At 39.3% G+C, this 21,733-nt stretch overlaps 1 protein-coding gene across 8 annotated transcripts in view; it reads right to left on the reverse strand.

Moving 5' to 3' along the window:
• mink1 (misshapen-like kinase 1) overlaps positions 1 to 21,733 on the reverse strand; it is a 35,181-nt gene that overhangs the window by 6,288 nt on the left and 7,160 nt on the right. The window contains exons 6-32 of one of the 8 annotated variants that reach the window (XM_044141332.1): positions 21,567 to 21,697; positions 21,430 to 21,484; positions 16,499 to 16,577; positions 14,472 to 14,647; positions 14,298 to 14,367; positions 14,002 to 14,212; positions 12,241 to 12,348; positions 11,572 to 11,658; positions 9,789 to 9,962; positions 9,531 to 9,701; positions 8,994 to 9,260; positions 8,764 to 8,843; positions 8,571 to 8,674; positions 8,305 to 8,396; positions 6,744 to 6,776; positions 6,622 to 6,645; positions 6,140 to 6,291; positions 4,599 to 4,716; positions 2,883 to 2,999; positions 2,530 to 2,641; positions 2,028 to 2,177; positions 1,572 to 1,715; positions 1,053 to 1,187; positions 794 to 894; positions 546 to 695; positions 299 to 458; positions 69 to 208 (exon numbers count right to left, since the gene is read on the reverse strand). In XM_044141332.1, coding sequence (XP_043997267.1) covers positions 69 to 208; positions 299 to 458; positions 546 to 695; positions 794 to 894; positions 1,053 to 1,187; positions 1,572 to 1,715; positions 2,028 to 2,177; positions 2,530 to 2,641; positions 2,883 to 2,999; positions 4,599 to 4,716; positions 6,140 to 6,291; positions 6,622 to 6,645; positions 6,744 to 6,776; positions 8,305 to 8,396; positions 8,571 to 8,674; positions 8,764 to 8,843; positions 8,994 to 9,260; positions 9,531 to 9,701; positions 9,789 to 9,962; positions 11,572 to 11,658; positions 12,241 to 12,348; positions 14,002 to 14,212; positions 14,298 to 14,367; positions 14,472 to 14,647; positions 16,499 to 16,577; positions 21,430 to 21,484; positions 21,567 to 21,697 — 3,341 coding nt within the window. Of the gene's footprint in view, positions 1 to 68; positions 209 to 298; positions 696 to 793; positions 895 to 1,052; positions 1,188 to 1,571; positions 1,716 to 2,027; positions 2,178 to 2,529; positions 2,642 to 2,882; positions 3,000 to 4,598; positions 4,717 to 6,139; positions 6,292 to 6,621; positions 6,646 to 6,743; positions 6,777 to 8,304; positions 8,397 to 8,570; positions 8,675 to 8,763; positions 8,844 to 8,993; positions 9,261 to 9,530; positions 9,702 to 9,788; positions 9,963 to 11,571; positions 11,659 to 12,240; positions 12,349 to 14,001; positions 14,213 to 14,297; positions 14,368 to 14,471; positions 14,648 to 16,498; positions 16,578 to 21,429; positions 21,485 to 21,566; positions 21,698 to 21,733 lie in introns of all 8 variants that reach the window. The other 7 variants (XM_044141328.1, XM_044141333.1, XM_044141334.1 and 4 more) reach the window with 7 other exon arrangements.

The raw sequence follows: 21,733 nt of genomic DNA on the forward strand, positions 1-21,733 counted from the left end.
AGATTATTTTAATCTAGTTGTTGGCATTTATTTGCTTCATTTCTTTTCATTAAGCATTTCTCTCTCACCTTATCATTTCTTTCACATAGGAACTTCAGTCTCTGAGCTCTCTTGTGCATGAAGACCCCATCCAAGTGACCGGTCTCCACAGAGCGGATCTCGATGGCCTTTTCACCCCATCCCATAATCTGGTTGGAGCAGATATGAGCTGCAAACCACAGAAACATTAGCAATGACCAAAGCAACTCCCCCTAACATAACCAACACAGGTTTAAAGTTCGCTGGGTTTGAGTCATACCAACGGATGTGGGCATCTCGCCCCACTGCAGGACGACATCTTTAATGATCCGTCCGTAGGTGTTGACGTAAACACCTTCGTCCTCGTAGCAGAGCAGCATCTCCATGCCGTCAGAGTTGGGCAGGAACACAATTGCGTGTGGAGTCACTTGGCTTTGGATCTGCTTGCAATGAAGGAGCAAGGTCAAAGCTTCCCCAGAGATTTCACTTCCACCGAAATACTGCAGACTGAAAGCTTTACAACTCACATGAACAGGGATGTAAATGTCGTAGTTGTTTCCAGAGTCCACATCGATGGCGTGGAACCCAGCACAGGAACCGTAGATGACCTTCAACCTCTGGCCCTCCTCTACAGTCAGGTCAACCAGTACAGGCCTGTGTGGCAAGTCTGCAAAAGACTGGTTTAAAAGGGCAGAGGGCATGTGGGAATTTCTTTAGGAAAATAATTGGATAGATTGATCTCAGAATGTAATGTGATGGGAAAGAGGAGCTCTACCTTGAAGGCCATGAATTTGTGATAAGGTTTGGGCGCCCACGCATAAACCTCCACCGCATTCTTCAAAGCAATCACCAGGAACTTTATCCTCTCGTATTTCACTGGACAGAACAAGAGTAAGGCTCTTCGTCAATAATTAATAATTCACTCTTATTTATTTTAGTCAGCCTTCCTTTCACCCGGTTAACCACCTGGTGCCACCTATAGTCACCATCATTTCTCAGAAGGAGAAAAGATGGCCGACATGGATGAAACTTACCCACTTTGTAGTGTACACAGCCCTCCATTTCTCCCACAGTGGTCCAGCCTTGCTTCTTTTCCACCTCCGGGTCGTTGTGAAGGATCTTATTCCTCAGCCATGCCAGGTAATACACACGCACCTTGTTCTTCTTGCCTTAAACAACAAGGAGAACTTGATCAAAAACATGTTAAATGTTGTGATTAGCTCAAGAAACAAAATTGCATCAGGGTTTCAATGAGTGTATTATAAGCCTGGCGGGCCACCAGGCTTAGCATTGCTTATTTATTTATTTAAGTTTTCTAAAAATGTTTGTTTTTTTTAAAGACATTATAGTTTGTGTTCAAATATTAATCATGCAATAACACAATTTTTGCTCTTCAAAAATTGTTCTCTTTGAAGAGCAACATCAAACCACATAAAACTTGCATTATGCCCCATTTTATTAGCATCTTCCTATTCTAATTGAAAATTCTGAGTTTTTTGCCCCCGAAGGTAATTATTAAAACCCAAACAGAATGCCAGCTGAAGTTAGTGTACCTGATATTGTGATGAGCAGGTTGAGGCCCTCCAGAACATCCATTTGTTGGAACCTACGGGAGTTGATGAGTGGGTAAACTTTTCCTTGACCACTGCGGTCCAGCAGCTTTAAGCCATTCTCTGTGCCCACCAGCAGGTTCACGCCTACAGACAAAACACGTGGATCCATAAATAACTAAGACTGGGTGTGAAAAACACTCCAATACTATCATTCTTGTAGCCACAACTAAAAACAACACAGTAGAACTCATGTTTTTCTATTGACTTTTCTTCTTTACTGCAAAAAACAAAACAAAAAACAAACAACAAAAAAAAACTGTAAATTGGTCTCCTTTGAAACAAAAACTCTATAGGAGCAGGTCTACGTGGTTTACTATGCTTATAATTTAAATAAATGCATTTTCCTTTAATCTGTTAGCTCTTTTTGTAACAGAACAGTGCGATTTTTATCCTCACCCCAAAGTGCAGCACACAGGATCTCAGAGTTGAACCTCTTCTTGTACTTGCGGATCTCAGGTGTGTCGTTAGGAGGGCGCGTGTTGGTCGGGTTGACATTCACCATGGATCCCTTCCTCACTTCCATCTTCAGCTGCTCAAATCTGGAGCCTAGAGAGCAAAAAACACAGGAATGGATTGTTTTCACTAATGATCATTTTTAATATACTTTTTTTTTTTCCAAATGGCATTTGCATAAAACCAAAACAACAGAACTGTACATGGGATTCCCCTCAGAATATTTTTGCTGCACAACAGATTAGGGTTGAATATCGCCGCAAATATGACAGATCAAATGTATACAGACTAAACGTATGCTAAAACTAATTTTGCAATTTAGAAATGTTTTGAAAAAGTCAAGTTTAACAAAAAAAACAAAAAAACAATCAGTGGCTGCAATATTAATGGGTCAATATTTACACTGAGCAGATGCTCTGGGACGGTTGAAAAGCTTGTGACTCACCGCTGATTGACATGTTGTCCCCTGTACCACCTGGTGACTGATACATGCCAAGATCCACAAAGGTGGTGAAGGAAGACTTGCCAGATGCCTTCACCAAACCCCTGGATTGATACTGGATTGAAAATGTCGTCGTTATTTCCACATTAAGGCGACAGAAATTTAATTTTCAATAATTTATACACACACAGTGTATATGTCATTTTACTGCCTATATCACTTTACAAAGATAACTAATAGTCATGTATTGAACAAGGTTTGATGAACATTTCATGCCCGACATGATGACATACATAGCAGACGTAAAAATAACCCACGGATTGAGGACTGTTATACTTAGAATCAGTGAAACTTGCATCGTAAACAGAGTCCTTCCCTGGGGAGGAGTGAGAGGCTGAATCGGTGGGAGAGTGGGAGGGCTGCACCACATCTGGCAAGTTAGTGTATCCGTTATGGCTCCTCTTCTCTGGGGTCTTCCAGGTAAAACAAACACACAATTCGTTATGTAATGATGACGCCACAGATTTGAATCTGGGCTAACGTGCTGCGACCAAGTATGACATGTTAACTAACCACTTAGAGACATAAAGCCTATATTTATGCATTTTCTAACACCCTTGTCCGTAGTGGGGTCAGGAGATGCTGGTTCTCATCTCCAGCTAACATTCTGGGCGAGAGGCAGGGTCACACTTGACAGGTCGCCGGTCTGTCGCACCTAAAGCCTATATATTGTACCAAAAGTAAGAACCAGAAACATGTGTTCCTTTATCATTTATCAAACCTATCAAGTATTCCCTACAATTATCATCTATGATTTGAAAAAGAGTTGGACTAGCCACGCTTTCAGAAGTCAAAATTCATTTCAATTAGAAAAACTTGAGCACAAAATGTAAATTTTTTTTTAAAGAAGGTAAAAGAAAAATTTTGAAATACACTCAGTCTAAAATGCTTGCCAGATAAAAAGTTACATGAACTTCCTGTTGGAAACTAACTATATGTGATGTTCCCCAAAATTAAATGAACCAAACCTATGAGCAAAGTTTTTCATTTTCACAATAAATGGCTGAACGGGAAAATTTCTATTTTTACAGAGAACATCAAACAAAGCAAATACTCTTCAGCTTTGAAGGCAGGGTTTTTTTTTTAAGTAGGTTAAATTTTAGGAATCAAAAACTAGTAATCAATGATTTTATATTTCTTGTAGTTATAAATTTGACATGAAACACTGTACATGAAAGCCACTAGGCTGGGCGAGGACTCGTGCATCTTGCCATTACAAACAGTGAGAGAGATGCAAGGGTGGAAAAGAATAATCCTGGAAGCAAAGAGTGACTTATTATGCTCCAAAAGTGTCCATAACAACCCTTATACCCAATCTACAAGGCAAAAAGTTGTCGAGAAGAAGCTACAGGGAATTTAACTGGAACTGTGAGCTTTAGTCAGATGAGACCAAGTCTTAACTATGGTAACAAAATCTATTTTAAAACGCCTGGGAGCCCTGATTGAGTGCAAGTACTCGTGAGCTCTTTCAAACATCAGGCTGTTAAAAAAGAAAACATTGTGAACTCTTCTTATAAGCTGTCATTGAGTATTTAAGAGATAATATTGCAAAACATAAAACCAGATCAACAGAAACCCTAGACTTAAATCATATAAATCCTGTACAGCGAGGCCATTGCACTTGATAAACAATAGAACTCCTTACTTTCCAATTATCAATGCAACTTGGTACAAATAACACCAGTAATGCATATCAAAACAGACATGAATACAAATGCTCTTCACAGCATTCATCCCATTAGGAGTCATCTGGAAGATGTCTCCTGTCATGGTTGTCTCCACAGATATCTCAACAATACTTCAGCTGACAACGTAACAGTGCTTGGCCAGAGGGGAGCTTAGGGCGATATGGAGGAGTTTGACAAAAGTTTAAAATGCCTGTTTAGAACGAAATGACAGCAAAACAAATCCAGTAATTTTTCCTACAGTTTCTAAATATCATCGGTTTTGCACTGGTGAAAAAGAAACACTAAGATACATTTTAAACACCATTGCATATGGAGGTGACTCACTCTCTGAACCAGCATGGTCTGATCCCCGTATCCTCCAGCTTGCTCTCCCTCTCCCACCTCACCCTCATCTTCATGAACCACCATGGTGTTGACTGAATCACTGTCTGCATCTCTGTGGCTGGATAAGAGAGAAAACATGATCAGGAAGATATGAAGCCGGAAGCTAAGTGAATATAATTACCATAAAATAGACGTCCTGAACAGTACGCGCCAACCTGTTTAGAGTAATTTAAGAATTGCTGATTAATGTGCCAGTCCAATATGGCTAACATTGCTATGCTGAAATCCCTTTTCTTCATTTTTTTTTGACAATTATTTTGTCCCAACCAGACTTTCTGCAGGAGAGTGAAAATGTGCTGCGTCCAACACAGCATCCACTCTGCTAGCAAGTCGTCATTTTAAACGTGCAAGGCTGTCCCTTTTGCTTCTGATGATGCATCGGCTTTGAATACACACCTTGAGTCTCCAATGAACTCATGTCTTGCTTCTGCTAAAGACTGTTTTGTACCTGGAGGATTTCACTGAGGTGTTAATCTGCCATTAGGATGTTTTTTTTTCTCTGGTTTGACATGGATGAATTTTTCAGCTCGTTATGTGCAGACCAAAGTGTACAGAACAGGTTGCTCCATAAACTCAACATTTGTTTTAAAAGTTAAAAAAAATAACTAAAAATAGTAGGCAGTTCAACAAAATAAGTATTCACATACATGCTGGCGTTTGCACAATTACCTGCTCTGTTTTTACTCATTTTTAAAGAATATCTCTGCTGTTATTGTACATCTGCCTTTCTGCATTAACAATATAATGTTGTGTAAATGGTCCGTCTTTTTCTCTTTTCAATATACTGAATGCACATTAAACACAGAAAGTGATCCGACTCAGCTGCACATCCTTTGGACAGCAAGTCAAATATTTTTATTTCTAATAACTGCACAGTATTTTCTGTTTTGTGACTCTTTTATAGTATTAACATTATCTTTACTACCATTAAACATTGTTAAATGTTATTGCTAATCTTGCTTTTTAACACTAAGAATTTTTTGTGTGAACCTTTACACCTGATGCTGCCGTTACACCTGAATTGCTCCTTTGCGGGACAGTAATGGTTGTTTATATTTCATTTTCTGCATTGCTCTCTCTCCTACAGCAATAACTGTCTGTGGGAATTGAAATGCAGCTTACACAGCAGACACATGACACAAACAGACTGGAATTGTGCAACTGTACTTTCAAAGTCATCGTAAAAGGTGAAAAATAGTTAGATTCTCAAGGAAAACCAACAATTTTTCATCAACAAATCGTGCCAGGCCAGCTTTGGAAGCCGTGTTCACAGAAACGTTTAAATCTACTAACAGTCACAACTAGTAGCTCTACTGGTGTATCTGGTATTAAATTTAGTGAAAGACTTCAAAACAGATAATTTTAAATAAAAGCAACTTTGATCAACACCCAGAGATGGTACCTTAGAAGAGATAGGATCATCCCTAGCAGTTTGTTGCGTCTTGAATAATCAGAAATATTTGTGTTAACACTTTCAATACCGATCAGTCGGGCTCTCCTCCTCCTCTGGTCCCTCGCCGCTTTCGCTTTCTTCACTACTCTCACTGCTCTCTGAAGATGAGGAGTAATCATTGGCCTTGACAGGGGGACGCGGTGGCTCCTCAGTACGCTCCTTAGCGTAGAGCCCATGGTCCTAAACACACAGACGTCACAATTTACTTACAAAAGGCACTTAAAACAGAATATTCTAGCAAGAAACAAACAAGCAAACAACACACACATGCTCACGCAAACAGTGATCAATGTGTGAAAAGAAAAGGGACTTTACAGGATCATCAACAACAAAAACAAAGTTGAGAAAATAAATCAGAGTAACAGAACATGCCATTAGGATCGCAATGTTACAGTTGAAGAAAAACATCAGCCGCTTAATCAAATCTGCGCGAACATTAAAAAGTGAAGGAAAACAAATGCATGCATAATTTCAAAGCCTTGCTCAACACACGGACACAGTGCTACTAACCTCCCCTATAGCCCTCTTGTAGCTCTGCACATTCAAAGTCAACAAACAAGAGAGTTAAGAAGATGAGAAACGTGAGCCGTGACAGCAAAGGTGCCCACTGTGTAAAAGTAAGCACTTCTTACATGGATCATGGTCGCACTGATGGCTTCATCAGTCTGAGAATGTTAAAGCATTGATTCACTCAGACAGTATTACACAAAGTACTCTGTAATACCGTTCCTCAAAGCATGTTCTTCCACCAAACAGGAATGTTGCACTGCATGTAGAGTGCATAGCTGGATTTCCAGAAATAAAAACTGTATTTCAATGTACATGTGTTTAGTTTTATGTTCTTGTAGCACAAACTGCAGTTTGTCAGATGCAGCATAAGATGAACCTGAGGAAACCATGCAGGAGAAAAGTTGGAAGAGATGCTTAATATTTTAACATTTGCCAAAACACATGAGAGGTCACATATTCCTAGATTTAAATGTTACATCAAAAATTTTAGCAGCCGTTTAAGACTAGCACTGGGGTTCAATTAATGGCAATCAGTTTGTGCCTGAAAGGGCATTTTTAATTGTGAATAAGCTTTCTGTAATTTCCCTTAGATTTACTTTAAGCAACCAGTAAATTTCCAATATAAGTACCGTAAAATGTCTGTAAATTTGTGTCGTGTGTTGTGACTGCTTGTCAGTGGCAGCGGTCTTTCAGTTGCATAAACATTAGGAGTGTAACGGTGCGGGTATTCCTACAGGAAATATTATGTACAGAACAGGCTTACCAAACAAAGACAGCGCTGCTTTATACCTCGACACACGCAGAATGTTTGAGGTGATCAAAGCACGCCGTGCATTGTAGTTTAAAAAGTGACACCAACATTGAGCAGATGACTTCCAGCTATCACTAAGCACTACCATTTAGTAACGTTAAGGTTTGTCACGCAGCTTCAACAGAGAGAGAAAAATAAACCAGAGCAAAAGTTAGTTAGGGTCCGCATTTTTCAACAAGAATAAGACGCATCACTCATTCTGCACTTCAATGACTTACCGTATTCTCCGGAGAATAGAGCGCGCCATACTATAAGCCGAATGGAAATTAGCATTTCTTCTTTGATTTGCAATTTTGATTTCCAATTATTCACTTCCTGCTAAAGAGCCCCCTGGTGGTTGAAGAAGGAAAAGCCACTCCAGGAATGGTTCAAAGCATGGGAAAAAAGTAGCGGCTTATAGTCCGAAAAATACGGTACTTATCTGAAGGTAAATTTCACTGAAACATAAAAAAAATCTGCTAAAGATCAAATCCAGCTGCTTGTAGAAACCAACCAGTCCCAAATGCTGCACAGCAGCAACAACACACTGCTACTGTCTTGACTGGACCTCTGACCAGACGTGATGTCTGAACAGCTGAGCTCTTTCGTCTATTATATTCGGGAATAAAAAAGTATTTCAATTCCTTAAGGAGCTTTATTAAAAAACATATAAACAATGATCTTCTCAAGTTACCAGTTCTGAAAACAAATTTCCAATCAGTTGTAGAGGCCACTTTCTGCTTCCCTTGCTTGAAGCTGTGTTGTTACAGTTTCCCGTTACAACCCTAATTTAAACACAGTTGTGCCTCCAATCAACACAGTTTCATAAACATGTAATTTGAAAAATAGTTAATATGATGCAGCTGAAGAGAAAACAAAAGAAAAAGACGTACAGCAGGTCGCCCAGGACGAGAGGATGTACGGGATTCCCCTGGCTTATGGCGACTTTCATGGGAGAGAATTGGTGAATCCATTTTGGAGGTACCTGATGAGGAATACAGAGGCGTCAGGGTCCCTTGCAAACCTGCATCCATGCAACTTAAACTGTTTCACATTTTCTCATGCAAAACTCCAATGTATTTTATTAAGATTTTACGTGATCAAACTTATTGCAAACGTGGTCGGCCACGTTTGCAGCACTGGGGAGGAGGGAACTCACTGAGGATGCGATGCCTCTCTAGAGAGCCAGTTTGGGGCAGACCAGATATGATGCTCATACCGTCTCCTCTCTCCCAGCGATCATTGCGGCTGAGATCTGGATTGCTGTCATGAAGGTAATCTAAAGTTAATAACTCTAACCGTACATTACAATGATCTAATTTGCAAAAAAATATATATATTGTCATCAGTACCTGGCTCTTACAGGATGCCTAATGCCAGAGGTAAGGTTGGTGTTAAGAGCCGTGGCAATGGATGCAGTTCTCTGAGGAATCTGAAAGCAACAGCAAAATGTGTTTTTAGTTTCTCAGGAAAAAAAAAAAATAGTTTAAAAAGAATCCTTTGTTTTTTAATATATTAGAGTTTTTAATATATTCTGTTTGATTCTTCAAATGCTAGATGAAGTTCAGGTATTGGATTTTACCTTGGGTGGGAGCTCTACATCAGGCAGCCGGATCCAGGGGCCGCGATCCTCCCTGATCTGATGCAACTGAGGTCCCGGGGTTTCAGAAGTGGGATCCGAGTTCTGACGTACAAGCTCTCTGGAGTGGATGGGGCGGGGTGTAGGGGCAAGGGAGGGGTCCTGAGTGGGGAAGGCGGACATGTTCTTAGTTGGCTGGTCACAGAGGGACTGAGAGCGAGGGACAGGGGCAGCGTAAGGCTTCAGCGGAACCAAGTGAGCCATCTGGAACTGCAGAGAGCAGGAGCAGCAGACCGCCAGGCGGGAGCCAAATACAAGGAGCAGCACCCAAGATAGTCCAAGATGTAGGTCAAAGTGAAGAGAAATGCATAGATGGGGTTGGTAGAAAGTATCAGTTTTAATGGGTAGATGTAAAGAGAAAAGAAAGAGGATAGAAAAGCATGAATAAAGCAGCCCAGATATCAAGTGTAAGCCAGTCAAGACTGAGAAATATTAGTACTTCTGCAAGGTTTTGTTAAACCACATATTTAAGCCACACACCTTTCCTTGACCACCTTGCGGTTCAACTGGCCTCTGCATTGGAGGCGTTTGTGCAGACTGGACCATTCCCGACTGACTGATGGAGTCCGAGCGCGACTGGATGGCAGTGTCAGACACGGTGGTGCAGATTTTCGGTGACCCTTGTCTGTTTAGTTTACTTCGCTCCTCCACCTGCAGTAAAGAAACCAAGAGATTCGATTTGGAGAACAGAGTCTTTTCCGGCGGCATGCTAACACTTTCGAAAACAGACACTCCAACCTCTCGGGCCCAGGTGGGTTTGTTGTTGGGCTCCAGGTTTTTGTTATAGTGATAAAGCTGGGGTTTCTTTTCCTGCTGCTGCTGCAGAGACACCAGGTAGGCATGCTCCTGCTGCAGCTGCCTCTGCAGCCGCTCCGACTGCCGCTGCTCCTCCAGCTGCTTTCGCTTATACTCCTGAGGAAGGCAAGGCACAGTAGTGAAGACGAGGCATACTCCTAAATACATACGTGCAAACCTTCAGCTTTCACCAAAATGAAAAAACAAAGGCGAACATTTTACAAATCAGGAATGTGATGACTCCCATTTTGCTATACGAGTTTCAGCATCTGCTTGTAAGTCCATTAATGAGTTGGAAGCATTTTTGATAATTAAAAGCAACAACAGAAATAGAAAAGCTCCAGAGCTTCGGGTGAAAATGAGCACTTTAAAGTTGAGACATTGATGCTCTCCAAGTGCTTTTTTTTCCCCTCTCATCAAGAAACTATAAACATACAGGACACATTTACATTCTTACATAAGGCAGTACGCACAGACTTGTTTTGTGAATTATAATATTCATGTATTTACTTTACTTTTGTAAAGTGTGCGTCTTGTTTTCAATTGATTATTTCAGCATGAGTATCATATATTTCAATAAACAGACTTCAGAAAAAGCACCAAAAAATCTAATTTAAGAAGCATTTATTAATCTGTCATGGCAACCCTAACATCTCGGCCACAGATCTGAAGTGTCCAGTACTCCCGTCTTGTTTTCCTTTTCTTTCAAAATTCAACACAAAAGGCCAATTTTAATTACTGCTGTTCTTTTGAAGACACACAGTGAACTTTGAGATAATCTTGACATCATTCTCCTATTGGAACGTCTAATGACAGCTAAACTTTGGACTCCTTTACAGCAGGGGTCTCAAACTCCAGTCCTCGAGGGCCGCAGTCCTGCAACTTTTAGATGTGCCTCTGCTGCACCACCTGAATAGAATAATTAGGTCATTAAGGCTCTGGAGAACTGATCTACACAAGGTGGAGGTAATTAAGCCGTTTCATTCCAGTGTTTTGTACCAGTAGAAAATCTAAAAACTACAGGACTGCGGCCCTCGAGGACTGGAGTTTGAGACCCCTGCTACAGAGTACATTACGTTTCTAGACTATTTCCTGTGCCAAATATAGAGCAGAGCTGTCCCCACAGCATCACTGAGCCACCGTCAGGCTGTGCCTAAACACACAGCTGATGTCTGTTCCAGAGTGAATCATTTTGGAACTGCAGGGCCCATTGGAGATAGTACACAGTGTTCAATATAGATTAAATTCTAGTATTTTAATGACTAAGTTATTTTTCTGTTATCTGTTTGTTGCAAAAGCACCGGAAATTCTTAGATTATTGCCAATAAACTTGTTTTGTAGTGAAGGATTCAATAATTTCGGGTACAACTTGATATGCAACAGCCTCATGCATACAGTCGCTTTTGACTAATGTTCTTTCTAAAGTGAAACAAAGATTCATTTTTAATGACAGCAACTCCTACGCATCACAATAGCAATCTGAAGACAGAAATGCAGAGATGGTAGCATTTCTAAACGAAGCAAAAAACACTTCATAACCAAAAATGGACAAACCTTTTCAGAAAAGGTTGGTTATTTTTTTGAGATAGGCAGCAGATTTGACATAAATGGAAGCAAACCACACTAACACAGAAGTTCATTTCAGTTTTAATAACTCGAAGTAACATGGAAGAAAATGTCTGCAAGCAAATGAGGAAGTGATTAAGCATTGGTAAGGACTAGTTACCATAAGCAGCGCCTGCTCCTGAAGCAACTGCTGCTGCAGGATTTCTAGCTGCCGCTGCTCTTCTTCTAACTTGTGCCTGATAAACTCCTGCAGCGAGGTAAGAGGGCACAGAGGAAAGGTGGTGGCACACGAAAAGGAAATGATGTGGGAGAGGAATGGAAGATAAACACAGAGATAGAAGGTTACGCAATATCAGTCCAGCAAGCAAAAGCAGGAGACGATTTGATAAAAGTCAAAGATTCTGCTGATTATTTTGGCAGGAAAGCTGCTGCTTCTGCTGCTGAGCCTTTGTGGATAAAAAGATACAAATTATATCAAATATGAAATTGCGAGGAGCTACACAGAGAATGTGATAAGCTACAAGGCATTAAATAATTCAGATATTTAGGAGGTCAGTGTGAATTTGGTGAAGTTTGCAACACTAAAGGATGATCTTGCTCTGATGCCAGACTCTGATGCCGCCGAGGATAGACTGGAAATGGAGAGACGCAGAGAGCTCCCCCACAGAAATCTCATCTGAGTAAATACACTAATTTAGATCCCTGCTGCTATGGCAACCCTCTCACGGAATTTCACCAACAGTGCAACTAGCACAGCGCTGCCGGGCGGACACGCCCACCCCTCTCCTGATTGGCCGGGCGCTGCTCTGCTTCTGCTGCGGTTGGTTACCTGCTCCCTCTCTGCCATCCTCCTGTCTTCCTCCCGTCTCATATCGTCGAGTCGCCGATGGGGGCCTTTTTCTTGCTGCCTCACCATCTCTCGCTCTTTTCTCTGTTGCTGGGAGAGAGGTGACAGGAAGGAGAGAAATGAGCAGAGGGGTTATGCTTGCGCAGATGAATTAGACTGCTTAGGGGAAAAAAAATAAAAATAAAAAAATAAAAACTTACTGTAGAGTTGGAGAAAAATGAATAAAAGAACTGACTCAGCTTTACTAACATCTTTTAGTAAAACCACATGATTTGTTCTTTATTGCGCTGTGAAGACCTTTGACATGCCTCCTTGCTGCTCATTGTTTTACACGCGCATCACAATAGCTTAGAATATATTTTATATGAATAATTTTAAAAGTGAATCAGCATTCATTAAAAAAATTTATGCATCCATCATGTGACCACCCACTTAGTATATATTTTTTATTTGATTATTTGTATTGTATTTATTTATCAATGTTCATTTTGTTCCTCTTTTTCTGTTATGTCTCCATGGTGACTTATGTTTATTAAGAAAAAGAAATCTGAGAAATTATGCAAGTTCTACAAAATGCGGGTATTGTGAATAAATGAATAATCTGATAAATTAAAAAAATTATGCATTCCAAGCATTTGTTTCTCATCTTAATCATTACAGCTGACAGTTAATAAAAACACAAAATTAAACTTCTCCAGAAGTTAGAATATTAGATAAACTATAATACTTGATTAAAGCTCTTTATGGATTATGAATAACTGTGCCGATCCATCACAAAAAAAAATTATTTATGGTTATAACATGTCAAAATTTTAAAACAAATGTATACCTGGCTAGTAATTTAATCATGGAGGCATTATTCACTTTTAAAATGTTGATTAGTTAAAGTGTCTTCAGCTTGACCAGGGATGTTATTTCTACTGGCATTGGTTCCTAGCTCTTAAATTTAACATAGTAAATGTTAATACTGACAGTAAATTATTAATGGCAAATGTATAAAAAGATAAAAAAGAAAGTGTTGGCAAACGATGCTGATGTCTTGGTGAGCTCTGATAAAAAGCCAAGAAAATAAATGAGTAGTAAATACAGCAAATGCAAATATATTGTTGAACCTCACGTTATTAATGTTGGGAACATTTTTTTAAAATTAATTTTAGCACGCAGAGACCCTTTGAATAAGTGCCTGATTAGATTTGTCTACAGGGGTCTCAAACTCCAGGCCTCGAGGGCCTGCAGTGTCCTGCAGTTTTTAGATGATCCACAGATACAAAAAAACACTGGAATTAAACGGCTTAATCACCTCCTCCTTGTGTAGATCAGTTCTCCAGAGCCTTCATGACCTAATTATTCTATTCAGGTGTGTTGCAGCTGAGGCACATCTAAAAGTTGCAGGACTGCGCCCCTTGAGGACTGGAGTTTGAGACCCCTGGTCCACAATCAAAGTATATTTTCTCAAATCTCAGTACTGCACTGAAATATTCTGATAGTTTTGCTTACAAAGGTCAAAGTTTATCTGTATTGCACATTTTCAGCAACAAGGCAGTTCAAAGTGTTTTACGTCACAAAACATCATACAATTATGAAACATGTAAGTAGACATTACAAGCAAATACACCTTGCATGTTGATTAACTAATCAAAGGCAACTCTAAACAGGTGAGTTCATAGTATAAAGCCACATGAATTATCAAAGAACAAAATATACGATTGAGTGAAACACTAGAGATAAACAGTTAATCAGTACCTCTTCGAGTCGACGCCGTTGTTCCTTCTGCTCTTCGATGCGTTTCTGTCGGTCATGCAGCAGCTGCCTCTTGTGCTCCTCAGGATCTCGGCGCTGGGCGGCCAGTTGGGCTTGCTGCCTCTTGAGGGCCTCTGTGCGCTCCTTGTTCTCCTGCTGCAGCCGCTGGAAGTCCCGCCTCAAGGTTGACTCGCCAGGCACGTTGAGGATGGAACTGATGATCAAAATTTAAATTATGAATGGAGAACATTTGCAAAACCTAGACTGGCAGACCGAACAGAAATGATCAAATCAATTACCTTGATTCTCTATCGTCTCCACGATTTTCATCCTCCTCGTCACTACCACTGTACTCGTACTCCGTCTCTTCTGCAGGGAGATCAACAAAAAAGAAAAATTTAATCTGAAGCAAAAATAGCTCCTGAAAAGCAATCTACAATGCACTTTAAGATCCTTCAGTCTCTTCTCTTTACCTTTCTCTCCCCTCTTTTTGCGTGTGCGGTCAATGTGGTCTTTGAGCTGAATTCGGACCTGACGTTCTGTGGGCTGGTCTCTGATGAACGAATGCTTGAGCAGTTGCTCTGTGCTGGGACGGCTGTGATACGTCTTGACGAGACAGCCTTCTATAAAGTCGATAAACTTCTTTGACCTGGGAGGAAAAGTAAGATCAAAGAATGACAATCCTTCTGGGGACAAGGAAAGCATGGGACAACCAGAATACTGCTCTTTGAACTGTAAGGGGTCTCTAAAGACCCCGTTGGATCTTCTGGGAATTTGTGTAAGCTCTGGAAACTCCTTTTGCAAAAGTAATATCACATTTTTCTTTTGCTTTGCTGAAGCACACTAAAGGGGCAAAACAGCTGACACGGCAAAGTCCAGCAGACATTGGAGATGATATGTGGAAACAACATTAATGTTTATAAAACGTTTTGTGCAAAAATTATAGAAATGACAAGAGGAGGAGTTGGAGCGAAATTGCTAAGCAGTTGACGAACCCGGTAACTTTTCAGCTGTTCTTGTTAAAGTGACATAAATAGATTATAATGATTTTCATTCAGTCAGGACGTTACGCTGACACTAGAGCCACATGCGTTGCAGGTAGATTGTAGTAAAGCATTGATTAATGCCTGGTTTTAAAATTAGTTAACTTTACATGTAGCCATTATTTTGTGCCCATTGTTGGACACCACACGGCAGGATCGAACCCGAACCGTTATACCTAGGATTTCTGTCGGCTAAATCTCTCAGGTTTTGAAAATGGGCCGACAATCGACCGACAGCTCTAAGATGTGTAGTGTGCGCTGGGCATTACACTAAAGAAATGAGGAAGGGAAGGTCAGTGGAGAGCAGCAGAGTTGAGCCTTTTTTCATTCAGTGTCATCAACAGAAAGGGAAAAAGGCTGGAAGAAACGATAAAGCTGATAATTAAAGTGAGGTTGATAGTTTTAATTTATTGTGCGATTAATTGATTTATTGTTTATTGTGACAGGCCTACTCTGAAGTACAAGCCTGAGCACAACTGAGAAGGAAACGTTGAAAAAAACGGCATATGAACTTTAAATATACAAGAGATCAAGTGGTTGTAATTTACAACTCGGGGTGAAAATGATGCCAATATGAAAAAAATAACTAAGAGCTACAACCTGGTAGATTCATAGATTGTGACAGAGAAGTTTATAGAAACTTCTCTATGTGTTTGCACCACTTCCATTTATACATATTGTGTTTATGTAACTAGTCTTCACATGTTGGATGTAGGCATTATAGGATGAAAATGTGCCATATGGAATGAGAAATGTACACTTTGGAGTTCTGTTTGGGTATTTAAATACTTTTTGTTTCTTGCTACGGACCAACTTGCCAAACAATTAGCAGTCCTGTTTTATATTTGGTGGGACTAATCAAACAAATACTCTGAAGTATTCATAACCCAGTAGCCACCGCATCCTAATATGTTTTTGACGATCAGGACAGAAGAGGAAACACAAGATTCTGGCTCTTGTGGGAACATCGTTCACTTGCTGAGAAGAAAGAGAGAAATAGGAGAGGCAAACGCACAGGATCGGACAAACAATGAGAAATTAAGTCTTAAATATCTCTGAACCTTCCCATGCTCGTTTGTCTCGAAAGGCATTCTGCAAATTATGCAGCCGTTTGTTGTACAACTCAGCATCATTTACATTTAACGCCCTTCTCTTCTAATGAGTTTTAGCCAATTAACTGTTGCATTGCTAAGTGATTACATGGCAGGGCTGCCTTTTATTATACTGTCATTCTATATCACTGTCTTCGGATTCCCATCATTACAGTTTACTTTATATGTTGGATTAATTTCAGCTCAAAGAATTGAAACAAATAACTCCACAGTGAAGAAATCTGAAACCACTACACGCATTAATGCCACCGCAACTTTATCTAAGCAGATCTGAACACTCGGTTATATTTGCAAGGAGAAGCAGTTCACGACAGAATCTGGAAAAGAAGAGCAATTTACACTCACCATTTCTTGGACTTAAGCTTTGGAGGGGGGTTCCTTGGAATCAGAAAGAGAGCCCTCATTGGGTGCATGTCACACAAAGCTACAGAAAAAGAAGATTATAAATGTCTGTTAACCATGCTGAGAGCTAAGGAACAAAAGAGAATGCAGAACAAAATACTTTTTGTGTTAACATAGTTTGCAAATAACCTTAAAACACAGTTATATGTGCTTTTTCTACACTGAAACAAGGTTACAGCTGTTGTTACCCAATCTTTCCTGGTGCCTCAGGCTTATTGTTGCACTGAATGTAAAAGCAAGGACTGAGTCACTGTGTTCCCAGTGTAGGTAGGCAGCTAAACCAGACTGGTTAGCTTCAGAGTTTCACAGTAAATAGGCTTGTATTATGCAGTCTTTTGGTAACAAGCAACGTGACTAACACAGTCAAAGGCAATCCGACTTTTTCCCTTTAGGTTTTTGAAGGGCCGCAATAATCCAGAAGAATCCCAGCTAACGTCAGATGTAATTTTTAAGGATGGATCACCCACTGGCTGCTGGCGAACAGCAACTTCCTGTCAGAGGAAAGGATCCAAGTGCAGATATAAGCACTGAAGGAGTTTTAATACATAATATGAGAGAAATTCAGATTTTTTTAGGACTTTTTGGCCACTTTCTGCACAGACAATTTACAACTTAAAAGCTCAAAATTTAAGTATTTCTAAAACAAAATTACATTTATCTTATTAACAACTTTAGGGGCAAAAACGCTGTGAAACAGCTAGTATTAACATTACCAAAGTTTATTGAGCTTTTTAATCACAAAAGCAAATTGTTCCATTTATTTTATACAATAAACAAATACAGAATATCACATCATGTAAAGTTGAAAGAAAATGAAACATGGTTTCCACATTTTATATGCAAATGAAAATCTAAAGCAACACTTTACTGTATTTAACTCCCTTTACTCTGATAGCCATAAATAAATCCACTGCAACCAATTGCCTTCTGACGTCACTAACAATCGACAGAATCCTGTGCATAAGAGAGCTTAAGGCAGGGTTAGGTAAACTACAGTCAATTATTCCAAGATATTTGGTTAGCTAGTGGAAAAGCGCCTCTAGAGCCTGAAAAAAAAAAAAAAAAAAAAAAATAGAATATAATGCCTAAATAAAAGCATATTGTTGTGTTGGATTGGTCCAGTCAAAGTCCTAGATTCAATTGAGAAATAATATTGTGTATTCACAGTAGCATATACAAAATCTGAGCAATATATTTTTTTAGCCACTTCTTAATAATGCAGTAATTGCTTATTAAGCTTGTTGGTTGCTATATGTCAAAAACAACAAATATGTGGGGTATGAATACTTTTGGAAGAAGCAGTAAACTGCGGTACAATATTCTCAGTCATATTCAACTCCAGCTCAAACTGTTTGGAAGCCATCTTAAGTTTATAAACTCCAATATTTAAATTATGTACATGTCTTCTTTGAATTCCAATCTCAATTTACCATATTGATTGTCATACTTATTTAATTAAATCACATTCTTTTCTTGAGTGACAGGTTGAGAGGTGCAGGACAGCCTGGCCTCTGTTGCTGCTTTAACGGTGCGATACAATCACAAGTGGGTTTGATTATTGTGCAACCATACGCTGGTTGTTGCTCACTGTATATTATACTACACCACACAATTAGGCTGAGAGTCAGTCGAATTGGCTGAAAATGGACAGAAAATGCACACCCAGCATAAGTATCATAGAGAATTGCTATGATAATGCATCTTCAGTAAGCAATAGCCTCACTGAGTATAATTTTGTATATTACTTTGTGGGATCAGCAAAACCTTTCACGATAATGTGACTTAAATTACAGCAATGCACAGCTGCTATCAAAACAACAAAAAGGGAAACAGTGCACCATCTTTAGAAAAGGAAAATTTATGCTTACTCAAGTTTACAAGCACAGACAGAAAAGACAAAAGACATCTGCAAGAGAACTTAACAGATGACATGCCTAACGTTTTACACGGAAGCATGAAGTGAGAAGCTGGGAAATGGCTTCAGCACCTATAATTAAAAAAGAATTTCATAGAACGGACCATTCCAACCTACTTCAGTCACTGGAGTGATGGTGTAAGTACATCCTGCATAATTTATAATTGTACACCAACACCAGCTCGACAGTTGGCCTGCATACCCGGCTGCATGTCACTCATAGCAGCAGTCTGTCGGAGCCGTGTGTCTGCATCAGTGACGAGAAAATAAACCATAGAAACGTTCAGAATTTCTCATAATTAACTAAAATAAATAGTTTAGTGCACACTCCTGGCTTTATTTTGGATTTAAGATTCAATAAACTCATTACAGTTACTACAATAACTTTTTCATCACTAATATTCCACACGCCTATAATAAAATCATAAAGAAAAACCTTTTTGAGAGATTGGCCTATATAGGTGGAGTACTGCTCAGTTAACACTGGTATCACTGACTAAATCTACCATAAAGACTAGTCCTGAAGCCCAACCAGAGGTGTCACCCTCATCAATACTCAAAAGGAAATATAACAAATAAACTTTAGAGGAAAATAACTTAAAAAGTCGGTGTGACTCAAAAATAGCACTTTCCGGAAAGATAAAGCTAAGATTATCCTGCAGCAGCAGCAGCATGAGGGTGTAGGTTTGCATGACTTCCTTGGTTATTCATGTTTATTGAAGCAGCCACATGTAAACAAAGTGCCTCAACACACTGCATACAAAGGAAACCCTGGTTTTCTAAGGAAGCAAAGAAAAGAATATTTTAGTGGCTACTAAGTCAATAACATCATCTTAAAGTGATGAAGGTGCATTTATTCTGCTAGAAAGAAAAACAAAAAGGAAGGCATCTGCATGTAACCAATAATGTAAAAAAGAAAGCAAATAAAAGGAAAATAAAATACTACTTTATGTATTACATATGTCTAAAAAAATTGGATTCTGTTAAAAACATTAAAGTATTTATTTAAGTTTTCTGATTTTTTAGTAACTAACTGCACCGGTGTGGTCAGTAAGACCTCATCCCAATACAAGTGCGTACAATATTTACAGTTGCTAAGAATTCAATATTTGTTGAATTTCAATATATAAATATATAAATGCCAAATTAGAATCTGGGGTTTTGACTGAAATAAAAACAAAGCAGTCCAGCATTAACATGGTAGATCCAAATATTCGTTTCCTTTTTGCAAATCCTATTATAATCAGCAACAATATTTCATATTTTTATGACTTTGCTCAGCCCTAATTAAGCAGTTTATTCAGAATAAAGAGGGACAAATTGTGAAATTCTCCAAATATTTCTTAAGAGTTATGCACCAGATGTCCAAGTTTTCAGTCCTCAGATTTTCCTTTCATTAGCTTTCACTGGTGATCACCCGGTGACATAAGGTTTTATTTTGTAAAATAAAATAGCAATTTGTTTTCATTAAATGATTCAGAACCAAAACCCAAACACAGTCTTTTAAGCACGTTGTTTAGGATTACTTAAAATTAATTAAGTTAATTTTATTTCCACAGACCTTTTCGTAGGTAAGAATATCAAAAACAAAGAAGTAATGAGAGAAACCAGGTCTTTTTTTTTTTAGGAAATAAATGGTATTCCTCAGACAGCTTACAGTGAAAAACTCACAAATACAGCTCAGATACTTACTGTTTGGAGCATGATATTAAATGCTGACATTATGGAACAAACAGCAGGAAAAAAATTTAAGTAGCAATCCCAATGATAATAAGATTTAAGGTGTGAAAATATAATATATATTTTATCACTGTCAAGACAGTGTCCAATACTATAAAAGAAGGATCTTAACATCAAACGATAATGATGCTGGTTTTTCTGCTGCCATTCTCCAAATATATACGCAACTCCCTCTCTGATCTGTTGCTGCAAGCTGTCAGACAGCTGTGCTAACGAAGGCGACTCCCTTTAACGCCAGGGCAAAAAAAAAAAGAAAAAAAAAAGCCAAGTACAATTTATAGACATTTTTCAACAGTTAAGAAAACTCAAAGTAATGCTAAACTAAATGTCAGCAACAAGCTGCAGCTGCTGGTCCAGGTCTAATAAACAGTCTACTGAGGCAACTAATCCAAACGTCAGCATCTTGTCAGGGTACTTTACTGAAAGCATAATGGAAGGAAAGAAATACGGTTTTACATAGTAATTATAAGTATACCTTTAACTGTAGGAGGTGTTTATTCCATGTAAACGTTTTCTACTATTTTGTAGATAAATATTTTTGGGGCATAAAACTAAAATCTCACTCAACACACTCAAGTGTTTTCTACTCTCTGACGTAAGAAACTGAATCAGAGGAACTTTCCTGGTGGTGATAATTTGATAGCGCGATACGATTTTAAAGCCACTGTTTCAGAACCATAACTGAGCCAAAACAACAGTGGGTCTGCTGAGGGTCATCACGCCATCAGCTCATCCCATGCCCAACACATTCCATTCCTGGCATGGGAACGGACAGGCCCGGATTTCCACAGCAGTCTTCTGTTAGATTTATTATGATTTGGAGATTAGTTGTGCCGTTTCAAAACAAAATCTAAGCCAACAGTTACCCCTTTAAGCCCAGGTTAAAAAAAACTTCTTCACCAAGCGTATTAGCCTCACTTCACTATTCTCTCAATCTTTGGTTCTGCACCAGATTTCCAGCAGAGAGATCTCCTCATAAACCATGGAGAGATCTGTGCCATCAGCCTCCACAGGCCAACTGCCAGCTCACAACTCCACTACCTTAATTACAGTGAGTCAGCTGTCCATCTGAAGACACAGACAACAAGGCTGCAAGCACAACACACACTCATTCATGAGGTCCTTAGAGCTGGCTTTAAAAATTATGAAAAATTATCAAAGGCTGAATAGACACATGTAGAATAAAAAAAATGATAGTCAATGAAGAAGATTCACTTACGAGGAGCTCCCTCTGCCATCTCGATGGCCGTTATCCCCAAAGACCAAATATCACTCTGTAAAATAAATGCCTCTGGTTAATGTTTTATTTTCACTGCAAAGGAGCACAGATGATAAATACAGCCTTTCTGCGGTTACCCTAAAGTCATAAGTGGAGTCCGGATTCTCGTCACAGGCAATGACCTCAGGCGCCATCCAGTAAGGAGTACCGATAAAGGTGTTCCTCCGCCCCACAGTCCTGTCCAGCTGAGCACTCACCCCAAAATCAACTGCATTGAGAGGGTTGAGACCAGTACAGTGAGACA

This window comes from Gambusia affinis, linkage group LG15, assembly GCF_019740435.1.
Source record: "Gambusia affinis linkage group LG15, SWU_Gaff_1.0, whole genome shotgun sequence".
In the NCBI taxonomy this organism is placed as follows: domain Eukaryota; kingdom Metazoa; phylum Chordata; class Actinopteri; order Cyprinodontiformes; family Poeciliidae; genus Gambusia; species Gambusia affinis.